This window comes from Falco punctatus, assembly GCF_963210335.1.
Source record: "Falco punctatus genome assembly, chromosome: 2".
NCBI classification, from domain to species: Eukaryota; Metazoa; Chordata; class Aves; order Falconiformes; family Falconidae; genus Falco; species Falco punctatus.
Genome location: NC_137581.1, coordinates 20,506,522 through 20,520,243, shown reverse-complemented (window position 1 = coordinate 20,520,243; position 13,722 = coordinate 20,506,522). Strand labels below are relative to the sequence as shown.

At 38.9% G+C, this 13,722-nt stretch overlaps 1 protein-coding gene across 1 annotated transcript in view; it reads left to right on the top strand.

Annotated features, from left to right (window-relative positions):
• Positions 1–13,722, top strand: part of MICU2 (mitochondrial calcium uptake 2) — a 151,414-nt gene that overhangs the window by 76,638 nt on the left and 61,054 nt on the right. Inside the window, exon 2 of the mRNA XM_080375404.1 lies at positions 11,312–11,459. Within this exon, the coding sequence (XP_080231530.1) occupies positions 11,312–11,459 (148 nt within the window). The remainder of the gene's footprint in view (positions 1–11,311; positions 11,460–13,722) is intronic.

Genomic DNA, 13,722 nt, shown 5'->3' with positions numbered 1-13,722 from the left:
AATGTGTAGTTATATTTGGCATGTGGTGTGTTTCAGTGAGTGATACGGAAATCTAAGGCTGTTCTACATCTAGTTTTATGGAAGGCACCATGCATTCAGCCACTGTTTAAAACATTTTAGATGTACAAGCATGTTAATAATAGTGCTTAAACAAGATTGGTATTCTGAAACATTTTGAAAAGGTGTGAGTGACAGTCTTCTCTGGTGACAGGAAGGCAGTTCCTTTCATAGTGTTTCCCTTGAAGTGCACACGTTCCCTGTAAACTATGCTGCTGTAATGCCTTTTCGGGAATACTTTTGGCACATTGTTGCAAACACAGGGTGTCCAGAACTATTGGAAGTATATGTAACCATTGACAGAAGCACTTTGAAGTTGTTTGGAAAAGCATGTAAGACCAATTCTGGTACATTTCTGTTACATTTAAAAAAAAAAACAAACACTTTTCTCCTCCCACTGTCACTAAACTCCTTACTATCTTAATTCTCGTTCCATTTTATTTTCCACTTGCTCAGCCCTTACACAGATTATGGTAGCCACCTTCTTTCTAGTCTCTTTTATTCATACACAGTCATATATTTGAATCTGCACAACCATTAAATGTTAACACAGCACATCTGATTCATTTGCTTTTAAAAAATCTTGAAAATTTAACCACTTTGGGATTTTATTAGATAATTCTTGACTGTTGTCTTGCATACTGCTACATCAAATCTAGCTCTCTTATCCTCAGGTTTTCATCTCTCCAGTTTTCTTTTGAACCTGCGCTGACTGCTTGCTTCACCTATTTCAAAGTCATGTCCCATTTTTGTCATCTTTTCCCAGTCATGGTTTTGGACACACATTCTCATAGGTCCTTGTGTTTAGGTCAGTTACTACATCTGCCATTAAACAGTTTATTTTCTCCTTTCAATTCTTATTTATAAGCAGTGAGTCCAGAACTCATTTGTCTTCTAGTTCAGAGCAAAAACTGGCCTAGCATTCAACTGCCTACTATTAAAGCCCTTAACCTTTTTTTCCTGTCTCTACAGTTTTTACAGGACTAAGTACTACAACAGTTAAAAAGCTTTTAAAGCTGTAAAGAATCGGGTAAATATATAGCATCGTGCAGTTGGCATGAGTTGGACTGCAAAAATTCCCACCGTTTGCAGTTGCATTTCTCAAGCTCAGACATATATAGTCCAGTTTTGAAGAGCGTGCAGTTAAAAAGAACCGCCATGTAATAAATGGATTATCTCTTGATGTAGTTCAGAACAGATCAAGTAGAGCTGCTATCTGAGTTACCCAAACAAAGTGAGAAGCTATTTGAAAAGGGCATATGGTTTCCATCTACAGCACAAGCATACGTAAGAGGTAAACTCCTATTAACTTAAAAAGTCCTAAAGATTTGCAAGCCCAGGGTAAGCAAAAAGTTCAGATGGCTTAGAGCCTCTCCTAGCTCCTGCTGAGAAGGTGTGCTGAGAGACACTCCATACATCATTTCAGTTGAGAAGGGGTAGGAAAAATGAAGATGATATGGCGTTTCAAAAGCAGTGTGACCAGCAGGTCGAGGGAGATGGTTCTCCCCCTCTACTCTGCTCTTGGTGAGACCCCACCTGGAGTGCTCTGTTCAGCTCTGGGGCCCCCACAGAAGGAGGAGAAGGGTTGGAGCGAGTCCAGAGCAGGGCCACAAAGATGCTCAGAGGGCTGGAGCACCTCTCCTGTGAAGACAGGCTGAGAGAGTTGGGGTGGTTTAGCCTGGAGAAGAGATGCGTGCAGAAGAGAAGGCTCTGGGGACACCTTAAGCAGCCTTCCAGCACCTAAAGGGGGCCTGCTGGGAAGCTGGAGAGGGACTTTACAAGAGCATGTAGTGATAGGACAAGGGGGAATGGCTTCAAACTGAAAGAGGGCAGATTCAGACTAGATATTGGGAAGAAATTCTTTCCTGCGAGGGCGGTGAGACCCTGGCACAGGCTGCCCAGAGCAGCTGTGGCTGCCCCATCCCTGGCAGTGCTCAAGGCCAGGCTGGATGGGGCTGTGAGCAGCCTGGTCTGGTGGGAGGTGTCCCTGCCCGTGGCAGGGGGGGTGGGACTAGGTGATCTTTAAAGGTCCCTTCCAATTCAAACCATTCTGTGAGTTTAGAGGTCAATAGTTAAGTGCCATTATCATTTACACATTGCACATGGCATCTTTCAAAAATATCTAGCTCTTCTTCTCTTTAAAGTTAAATGTATTTTTGTCTTCACATTTTAACTGCACTTTAATGTGCATTGATTGACTGAACACACCAGTGAGAAGTAGGTACAACACATTGTTCACTTAAGCCCACTGACTCTAACTACAACAGCAGTGTGATGAGCTTTCCCAGAAAGCTGTACGAACATGTTTCGTGGGCATGTTGCGTTTGAGATATTTATGTGGTCCCCCTGCCACTGTGTGTGTTTAGTACTGCTGCACCAGTGTGTTCGAGTGGTGTGTCAGCCTCAGTAGGGGAATGTGTAAGTAGGGCAGTGTGATAACTTGCAAGTTGAGGTGTAAATGTATGGTTTGTTAAATGAACTGATTCTCTGGCTTGTTAAAGCTTAGGCACTTTATCTGCCTTCATTATATTCTGTTAGGGGAAATGTGTTAGTTTCTGACTTCTATTTGTGTTTTAAAATGAGCTCTGCTACGGCTGATATTTCTAGAATTGAAATGTGAAATTAAAAAACCTTATAAACTGAGACTATTTTCTGTGTTATCCTTATATTTGTGTTAATTCTCCATTTGGTATGGATTCTAGTAACAGTGGAAGATCTGCTCTGCGTGCACCATTTAAGTCTGAACTCAACAAAATATAAAGAGTGGGAAAGAAAAATTAAAACAAAAAATGTTAGGGTTTAGATGCAAATAAACTGTTCAGTTTCTGCTTCAGATGTAACAGTCACTAATTAGTACTAGCACAGCAGAATTGTCTGAGCAGCTCTTTGGAAGAAAGTGGAGTAGCACCTCTTAGTGCGTAGAAAGGGCTTCATTTATTTTTGGAGTATTTATATTCAGCAGTGTTAAGAGTAGCCAGACATAAGGCTATGGCATTCTCATTCTCTGCCTGTCATTCTTTTAGCAGTCTGTTCTCAGTTTTAGAAGTAGGTCCTGAGAAGCTGTTTTAATCTTTTGTCCATTTCATATTTGGGAATTTCAGGGCTGTTAGAGCTTTTAGTAATGTATTTGTTTATTTAGTTTCACATTGATAAGTAGTTGTTCAAATACTCAAAACTTATTTCCAAACAGAAATCAGTGCATTTCTTCTCTTCTTTCCTGGCTTTATGTCCAGGCTTGCAGTTTGATCTGCAAGGACAAAAAATACAATGTTGAAAAAAGTAAGGCAGATCAGTTAACTTCATAAGAACATTTTATTTCTGATCTCATGTCTTTAACTTGATGTTGATTTCAGTAACTGCTGCATTTGGTTGAGACTCAAGTAATACATGGTTCACGTTCTGTATTGTGAAAGCAGAAACTACTTTTGTACATACTTATGCAAGCTTTCTTAAGTATTACAATCCTGAATTTTCTGTAAGTCACATATTTCTATCAAATGGATTTCTTGTCAAAACCTTTTTTCATCTGTCATTTATTGCATCACACAAAAACTTTCAAACCTTCAGCTCCACGCATTATCCTTTGCATTCAGCATGCATGCTGGGCATGTTAACATGTGCAGCAGGGTTTGAGGTTAAGTTACATTTTCTGTTATTTTGATGATTTCAAATTGGATTGAGTTGAAATTGAGATACAATACTGATACAAGTTAACTGCAAAGTTTTCATCAGTGTTACAGAAATTTGATACAGAATTGCTAAATCCGTCTGTAGATCTAGTGTGAATTAGTGGATCCAATCCTAAGGCTCCCAGAGAGCCTGCTGGCACCAACTGGATTTTAATTACATCTCACACATTGGTTTAGTTATCCTTATAGCAGGTAAAATGAGTGGTGCAAGTTAACTCTTCCAGGTCAGAGAAAGGAAAAAAAAAAAAAAAAGCATTGATCCTCTTTTCAGAGGAGAGGGGAAAAATGTTTTATAGGTTTTTGGTTTTTATTCCCAAGGGAGAGTGGAAGAAGGCATATAGATGATGGAGGAAAGAAAGGCAATGAAAGGATATAAAGAGGCAAAATAAGTACATTATATGGAAAGGAGGAGAGTGAAGAAAGAAAAATTATGTTGGGAAAAATTAACTGGAAAATGTAGACTACTTTTTAAGCAGAAAAATTTAAGATGGAAAACATATAAAAGGTGCAGGCATATCAAAACACCAAATTCTTTGTAAAAGGAGAAAAAATAAAATGAACCGAAGAGGAAGACATAATTTTACATTTAAGGGAGAGGTAAGTATATATGCTGATTTTAAGTAATTTCTGACTTATCATCAGCTGCAAATATTTATGTTTTTACAGAAATACCTTTTGAATGGAATTTGCTTAGCAGTGTTAGCAAAATCACATCACAGTGATCAGCGGTGTTACAAAAATCACACGTAAAGGTTATAAAGATTTTATTTATGTAATTCTTCATTTTTATTTAATGTATTTATTTTAATTTTAAAATATTTTTTGAAATAAAAGTTGAACAGTACAGTAAATATAAGGTTTTCACTTGGCTTAAGCTTGCTATGTTTCAGATCAAAAAAATCAAAGCCAAAAATTGAATACTATGAGTTCCTTACTAACATCGTAAATTAAGAGACTAATAAATAGATTCATTACAGCAATCTGAAAATTAATTGTAAGAAAGAATGTTGTTGCCCTTAGGCATTTCTCAGTGCAGGAAGCCAAGAAGGAAACCATAGTCTTCAGTAATGCATAAAGACGCCAGTGGCTGGTCAGCCACCGATCCCTTGCCATGTTGACTGCAGAGGAAAACACTTGCATCCTTCTAGAGCCCTTTTATGTCATTCAATTCTAATTTACCATCAACTATCATAGCTTTACCATGGACATTCTCAAATTGGCATTGGAGGCTTGACATAAAACCACAAAGGCAAGTAAATTCCAAGTTAAAACTGAAATTTCATTCTTAGTTCACTCAGTTGTGCGGGGGGTGCTGGGGAGCATGTGGGAACACCCAGCGTTTGAAGCCCCGGCTGTATCCACACACAATAGAACAAGTTAAGGATGGAATTTCAGCCCAAGCCTTAACATTAATGCAGCATAGCTCTTTGTGGTTTGATTTCTTCTTATATGGCACTGTTAAAGACAGAAATAAGCCCTAGTCAATCTCAGCATCATTTTAAATTATGCTTACAAGAATCTTGTGCAAGCAATAGTAATAGATTCTTCTCACCGCTTAGCTCTCAGTAAATTTGGATTTTTATATCCTGCTTGCTTTGACTGTGCACCGTTGGAAACTGCTGATGTGTTAGATTACAGATACCTTACTATCTGAAGTCCAGCCTTAAATACATAATTGTTTTCTACAGTATACCTGTCTTCGCTTGAAACTTATTTTGTGGAATAGAATTAAAGAGGAAAACTCTGCTTTTTGCCCCGTACGTGCATTTTTATGAGCAAAATGAGCTTTGACAGTGTTTTTAGAAACATCAGGAATATCAAATCTTCTTTATCTGAAGGACTTATTGGATGACTCAGGAAAAAGTACTTGGAAATTAGTCAGGACTTAATTGAAGTATGAGGGATACTGAAATGCTGAGAGAGAGCTTGCTCCCTATGCATGCTTTGGATTGGTACTTCGAAAGATCGATCTCAATTTTAAGTGATTGAATCAGCCTTTTCTTCTAAACATAATTTTTATTCAATCTTTGGTTAGCCATTTGGAATAGTGATTAGAATAGTTATTCGGTCATTTATCCCTTCTCAGAGCAAATGAGAGTTATACTTCTAATCGTTTTTTCAAAAACCCATAGCTCTCTGCTTCTTCCTGTGTATTTCCATCCTGTGCCAACTGTCTTTGGTGGGTCCGACATCCCTGCTTGCCGAAGACATGGAGAGATACATATTGGTGAAGAGAACGACGGTGAAGGAAAGGGATACTGCTTTTAAAAAAGCATGTAAACTGCTGTTATAGACTTGTCTGTATTTTGCATTTGACATTCAGGATGCCCATGTCCCTTTTTCTGAGACAGTAGATTTGTTCAGGGTTAGGGACTGTCGTAAACCGTAGTTTCAGGAATAGCTTGATCACTGGCAATAGTAGTTCAGAAACAGCAGTTTGGTGTGAAGAAGTGATAAAGCAAAGAGTTTGGTAGTTATCCTCCAGAACACCTTCTGAAATTACTATTTTGATTTGGAGATATATTTGTAGGAAATGTTATGCTCATTTTGTTTATTTAGGTTATGAGACTGGGTTTGTGCAATGAAATGGAAAAGAACCGAGGCAATATGAGGGTCGTAGTTGGCAGTGTGGCTAACAAAAGTGTGATGACCAAAATATGGGAAAGATGTCACTCGAAGCTTCAATTAAGCCCTGGCAGTATGTTTAAGGAAGAAATTAAGAAGAGTAAGCGTAAGATCATCAGTACTGATCTTTAATGAGCAAAAATCCAACTATGTTCAATTTAATTAAAATTGCACAAGTAATTGTATTGAATATTTTTGTCAAATTATAAATTTTATGGCTTACACCTGAAGAGTCATCACTTTTTCAATGTCATTACAACTTGATTGCAAATTTCTAGTCTCTGATGCCAAACGTAGCAGGTTCAAGTCCTTAATTGGTATTAAACCAATTTGAACAGTATTATTGTTGGTCTTGGAAACCATTGTGAGAAAGATGGCACTTAAAAGGCCTTACATCATCGTGATGTGCTATTCGAGTATGTGGCCACTGATGCTAACTGCCTTCACTCTGGACAGTGAAAATCTCCATCTTCCTTGCATACTTTCTGGTGTGGCTGAATCATGTAACACCTCTGCCACCATCTCTTCTCCTCCAAGCTTCTACTCTCCAGCTATGTGTGCCCGTATTTTCATTCTCCCATGCAATAGAATTGCATGTTTGATATGAAGGGAGTTCAGCTTTTTTTTGTGGTGCTCTGTCCTTCCCTGCATCTTCTGTACTGTCTGTCCAGACAGCTAAAAAACCTCTGTAATTGCACTCCAGAACTGTCATTCTTACCACTTGTTATAGAGGGGAGCCTGGATTAACCACGTTTAATAGAAGTGCTGGTGGTGTAGCTGTATGAAGCTCCAGTGGAGAGCCCAAGTCAATCATCTTGATAACTTCCCCATAGGCACTGGCGGGTTGCTGTTAGGACTAACTGAAGCTTTCTCTTGCCCCGGTTGAAAAAGCCCAGTTCACTCAGCTTGCAGATGTTCTGTAGTAAAAAGGATATCAATAAAAGCTTTCAGATTGTTGTTTTCTTAGCGTTTGGGCAGAATGCATAGCCACTTGGGGAAATTTCAGCCTTATCCTCACTACTCAGTATCTTCGAAATATTTTTACTGGCTTTTTATTTTGTCTATACAAATTTCTCTCCTAGGCCATCAATGAGGTCTGCCTTGTGCTCCTCTACCAATTAAGGTGCAAAATAATGAGATATGAGATAATTGCGAACATTCTGCTTTCCGAATAAAATGTAGGGGGAAAGCAGAAATAAAGGTACCTGTCATCATCAAGGTGGCAGGTCAGCTTTGTATGTACATACATATAAGCTGGTTTACTGCCATTGGAGTGCCATGAATTTTCAGTCTGAGGGCCACACATTGTTCAGAAGTAGTAAGCAGTTACACATGAGCAACTGAGCTCTGGCACAGCTCTAGCTGAGCTCATGCTGGTGTTCAGAGGGGTTAGAGTGCTTTTAGCAGACCCTGAGCTTCTCACACAGTGATAGGACATAGGGAATTTTGCAAAACCTTTGAAAACAAAGTAGAAGATGGCACAACTGATGCATTTCATCCTGTAAGGTTTGTTTAATTTATTTGTGCCAGTATTTGAATTTGACTTCCATCAGAAATATCACCCTTGTTCCCAAGGCTGTTACGCAAATCAGGGATGCAAGCTTCATGAAAAGAAAGGGGCTTGATTAATCTGTAGTCATGCGTTATTGTAATTCTGGTGGGAATGCGTTCTCTTCCAAATACAGTGCACTCTTCAGAGTTAATATGTGAACTTGTACCTATCTATTTTGGTTAAAAGTGTGGATTGCTGAAATTCAGTGCTTTGGTGTCAGTAGCAAGTTTAGCTTTGGACAGAATTCAGACAAATACTGCAAGACTTCAGAAACTTGAAAATCCAGTTGGTTTGAAGATGTTGGAGGATTAGCTCTTCTTGTCTGAACTTTTTTGTTTTGTATTTGTGTAGAAAGATTGCATTTCATTCCATAATTTTACTTAAAGGAAACCGTGAAGCCATTTTCCATAATTTTTTTAAAATTCGCCATCGGGCAAAAATTGCTCATGTTACTATGAGAAGGAGATATTTTAATAAGAATGCTGCTTGTTAATACACACCAGTTATGAAATATTTATTTGATGTCTGCAACATTTGTTGAATCTTGTTAACTAAGCAATTACAGTCAATTGTCTCCCAAAGTTTTAAAAAGAATAAAGCTAAAGTTCTCGTTACATTAGATTTGTTTTTAAAGAGTGTTTTCCAGATTGTACAGGTCTGAATCCTAGAACAGCAGTACCGCTTGCGTTGTAGGCCATGGTGAAGCTCCATACTACATAAGAAGCTTAAAGTAGTGATACTGAGACAAAGTGGTCATATCTAAAACAAAGCAAACTGTGGCTTCAGACACTTAGAAGTAGTGCTCACTCACCTTGCATACCAGTACGTGACTGTTTTAATTCTAAATTCTGAGTATTCTGGGTTTTTTCTTGTTGTTTGTTCCCCTTCCCCCCCACCCCCACATTCATTGAAACCTGAAGTCTGAGGGAAGCAAACACTACAAGGGGAAACTAAAATTGACTATAACAAGGTGCTTGTATCATTCAGTGAAGTATTTTAACAAGTACTGCATGCTAACACACAGGTGCACAGCATTGGGATTAAATGGCAAGTTGCAGCCATCTATTTAGAATTATAATTAAGTATAATATAATATATGATGGTAATAATTGTTTCCAGGCTATGGTTATAGGTTTGTTGGTTGTACCCCTTGTCTTGAGATCCCCAAACTGTACAAACATACAGTTCCCATATCCAGTTAGGGACCATGGTAGGCAGAGAAAAAGGAAACCTAACAACTCAAAGTTGAAATGCTCCATTCTCTTGTCTGGTATCTCTTTGTCCACTGAACTGTTTTTTTCACTTGTTTTTCAGTGGACTTGGTTATTGGCCGCAGCTTGAGGTCCACCCTCTTGTTCCCAGAGTGCTTCATTCCGAAGGGGTTGGTTGTTACTCTCAGACCACACTGAGTCCCATTTTGGAGTTGCCTGTGTCAATGTCACTCCTCCATCTCTTTCCTCTACCTCATAAGCCTGACACTAAACCTAATGTGTTTTTTTTATTTTAACTTCAGAGCCCTGTCTGAGAGCTAGAAGCTGTCATCCCAAAACAACTTTTATGTTCATCGTATCAGCTAGCTCCCCTGCTGTCTTTGCCACTTCATACCAAAGTCCTGGCTTGTTGTCAGCTGGGTGGAGGAAATGTAACTGCTAGTGCTTGGTTCTGCAATTGTTTGAACTCAGCAGAGGAGACTGAGTTAGCAGTCTCCATCCTGGAGGAATAGTAAGTTGGAACTGAAGTGAGAGAAATCTGATGGCAGCTCATAAGTGGTTCAGAGGGTCCCATTCTCTTCTTGCTTTCCCACTCCCTGGATGTGTGCACACAAACACACACACAGGCGCCCCATTACCTGCTATATTATTTGCATGTTCCCAGTTTGTATAACAACCTCCCATGCAGCTGGGTGCCTGTTACCTTGTGTGTCGCTACAGCCAGTGCTGACTTCAGAAAAAACAAGTGAGATGTTCCTGCTGGTCTCCCTCCTCCTGTGTTCACAGAATGTCTGCCTGTGTCGCACAGTTTGCCCCATGAATGCATCCACCACAGCAGACCCTGCGTTTTCACATCAACTGGTGAGACCCTCACTGCACCTGCAGCTGGTCTCAGTGTAACCAGGAGCTGGTTACACTGCCCTCTCTCAGGAGTAACCCAGTTTGCAAAATGCAGCATATACCAGCACTATAATGGACTACTCAAGTGCCAAGCAATCCACAGGAACGATCAAGGAACTGGAAGTTGCATGAACATGTAGTGACTCTTTGCGGGAAGATGTGATGCAGCACCTCGGTAGGCCATGCCCTAGGCTGTACCCACTCATCTGCATCGCACACCCCAGTGATGCCACGGGCACTGACCTAACTGCACATTCATCTTTTCTGACTTGTTCTGAGTATGTTCAGGTTGGGATCTTGGTACTTAGCCTTGGATTTTCTTGCTTTTCCTTTGCTTTCTCATGTCTTTGAACAGCCCTAAAATTGAGTGTGATGCTGCTGGTGGTAAAATAGTTCCATGATTAATGTTCAAATACACACCACGTATTCTGAATTTTAGAGTGTCTCATTTTCCTATTGTCACTTACTTCTCTGAAACCCTAAAATGTAAACATCTGTTTCACTGTGTCGGTGTCCTCTCTTGCTGCTAGTAAGTGCTGTTACTACTTTTCAGAGTAGTGTCAACTTGTATGGTTTTGATCATGAGTCTCAATATTTAAGAGGTGTGTGGAGGGAGTTGGAAGTGTTTTGTTTGCTCAGCTAGTTGAATCTTTATGTTCGGTGATAATGATCTTTGACTCTTTTGTTGTTGTTTTCATTGCTTTTCCCATTTTTCTAACTGCTCTGAAAGATAAGCCCATACTTAAACTAGAACATCCTTATTCTCCCATCTTATAAGCTGTTCCACACAACTTAATAATTCACTTCAGAAGTAGATCATTTGCACAGATGCAGAGAACTTTTCAACCTTTGCTGAGCCAGTCACTAACCTGGCAAAATGCTATTTGCTGTTTGGTCGATTTAGCTTTTTGTTGAGTTAGCAAGCTGAGTTTGGCTCTGCAAAAAGTCCAACAAGTAGCAGAGCTGTCAAACGAGGAGGTGCAGGACCATATGGTCAAGACCAGGGGAGTGGGAAGCAAGGGCAGCCTTTGGTGACCAGCAGACCATTAATTTGGCTCGGCTGTGTCTCTCAGTGAAACCAAAAAATATTTTGAATGTAATTTAAGCATGTCATTCATTAAGACTATGCCATAAAGTCTTTAATACCTGGTAGTCTCTTGTTGTGGCTACCCACAAAATACTGAGGTTAATTAAGATCAAGTATAGGATTCTTACTAATTTCAGAGTTGGTCTACAAATGCAGCCATCTTTCTGCATGGATTTTTTTTCTGTTTCAGAAGGAAGATGTCATTTATGCAGAAAGGGATGAAAGACTGTCTCTTCGGAAGCATCGCTTCATGCATTTTGCATCATTGGAATACGAAGGAGAATTCTACATGACACCGAGAGATTTCTTGTTCTCAGTAATGTTTGATCAAGTTGAACGTAAGTTGTTTTCTCATCATTGCATTTGTGAAGGCAAAGAAACTTGCCAGTCCCCCTAAAGATGTAACTTGCAAGTCACTGGAATAAGATCCTTTATCTGACATAAGTCAGCGTAAGTCAATTTATAAATGTTGTGCATATGGATTCTCATAGGCACCACCACACTTTACACCAGTGAAGGGAGACTGATGATTTAGAAATCTGGTGACTTGATGTTAACATTTTATCTCTGCATAATTTGCATGTCTGATCAGTATATACTTCCTCAATTACTTATATGCCACAGAAAATAGTAGGAGTGTAATGTAATAGTGCTCATACCATTCCTGGCCCCTTTATCTGTCTATCCACTTCACCAGTAAGTACTCTGTGACCTTTTTTCTTAGAAGAGGCAGCGATGGGAGTGACTTGAATGAGTGTAATGAAGCATTATGCTTGCTTCTGCGTTTCTGCTTTCACATTTCCTCTGGTTTGTACAAAACCTAGTTAAGAACAGATCAAAATTGTACGTATGTTTTTTAAAAAATACTTTCTAAAGTGTTCTTTTTGAGGAGAAGATAGGACCAATGCACAAATAAGAAGTGCATGGATTGTTGTCCTCCTTTCCTTCTGGTTTTCTGGCCTCGTTAACCCTGCCCCATTCCTTAAGCTTCTTTTATCTGTCTTTGTATCATCTTCTGTAATTTCCATGTTACAGAATTTTTTTTTCAAATTATATGTGTTTTTTCTCAAAAAAATTGGCTTTTATAGCTTTCCCAATAATTGTTTGCTTTAGAAGGGTTAAGTTCTCCAAGTTTCAGAGAGGATTGTCTCTTAAAGAACAAATACTCTGTTAGTACGTCTGCTGAGGGAAAGAGGAGGAAATTCCAACTTTAATCACTGCCGTCACTTAATTTGCTGCAGTCTGCACATATTGACCAGGGGAGCATGTTGTCTAGCAAAAGCCATTAATAGTGTGGGATGCTTTGCCCAGCTAGCAGCAAATGTCCGAGTGACTTGGGGGTATTGAGCAGGAAATACAGAAGGGAACTCAAGGTCCTGTGTAAAGGCTTGAGAGGCAGGGAGGAAGGAGACCTGAATGCACTTTGATTCAAGCCTGTGGGGAACCTGGGGCAGAACAGTTTACTGAGCTGCAAGTGGTCAAAAAATAGGACACAAAAATCTGTAATAAAAGAAGTTTTCTTGTGTCTGCCAAAAATCTATAGGTGATAAGGATACATGGCTTCACTGCTGACACACAAGCTTCTAATATTATACAAAGCTGAATATATGTCCTTAGAAGGACTTTATGACCTTGAGAGTCATGGAGACTCTCAAAATATCTTTTATTATTATTATTATTATTTTCTGTAAATATATGGCTAAGGGAAAGGGTTCTAGCTCCTACAAAACTTAGGTCATTAAGTTAAAAACCTAGAAGGGATTTTCTTTTAAGTTTTCCAGCCTGAGCCACTAAAGACAGTGAATACTGAAATTTTCAGTTTGAAGGTGTAGGTTTCAGAGAGTTGTCTGTGAAAACAAGGTTAGAGAAGTAAGTGTTTTTCATTCTTAGCAGTTCATACATATTAATTGGTTACTCCAGCTATAGTAGTACACGTGCAGATTTTTAATGAAGTGGTATTGCGGGGTAAGATTTATTTGTAATGCAGCCAAGTTAATTTCAGCTACTTTGCTAATATGAGTAGGAAACAGTGTTAAACAGAAAAAAAAAAAAAAAGACAAGAAAAAACATGTGAACAAAAAAAATCTTTGCACTAATGCGTATTTAGCATTTCAAATTGAGGTCAGGCTTACAACAATAGCATCATAGACAATTCATATATTCAACTATTAACATTTTTCTAGTGCTCCTAAACATTTTTTTAACCATCATTGGGGTGGATTCTTTGGCCGGTAGCATGAACACAATGGTAAGCAATTCTCTTCAAGTCATATTGCTTAGGATTTTTTGTTTTCTTGTAACTGCAAACAGACATAGCATTGGTTAGCAGAAAAATATGGTGGTTTAAGTATTTTAAAGGTAGCAGTTTGTTCATTGTGTTCTGAAGAGTTTCATACAAGTAAAATGAACAGACCTATCCCAAGTGTTGGTCCAGGTATATTCAGAGTAGATCAAGATGGTGAACTTCATAGCAAAGCAGCAATTATTTTTGGAAATTTTCTGCTTATATCATAAAATTATTTCCCTTTTACCCTTAACAGTGGTTTTAGAAAGGAAAACAGGCATGCCACCACTAATTCTAGAAAGCCCTTCACTTAATGT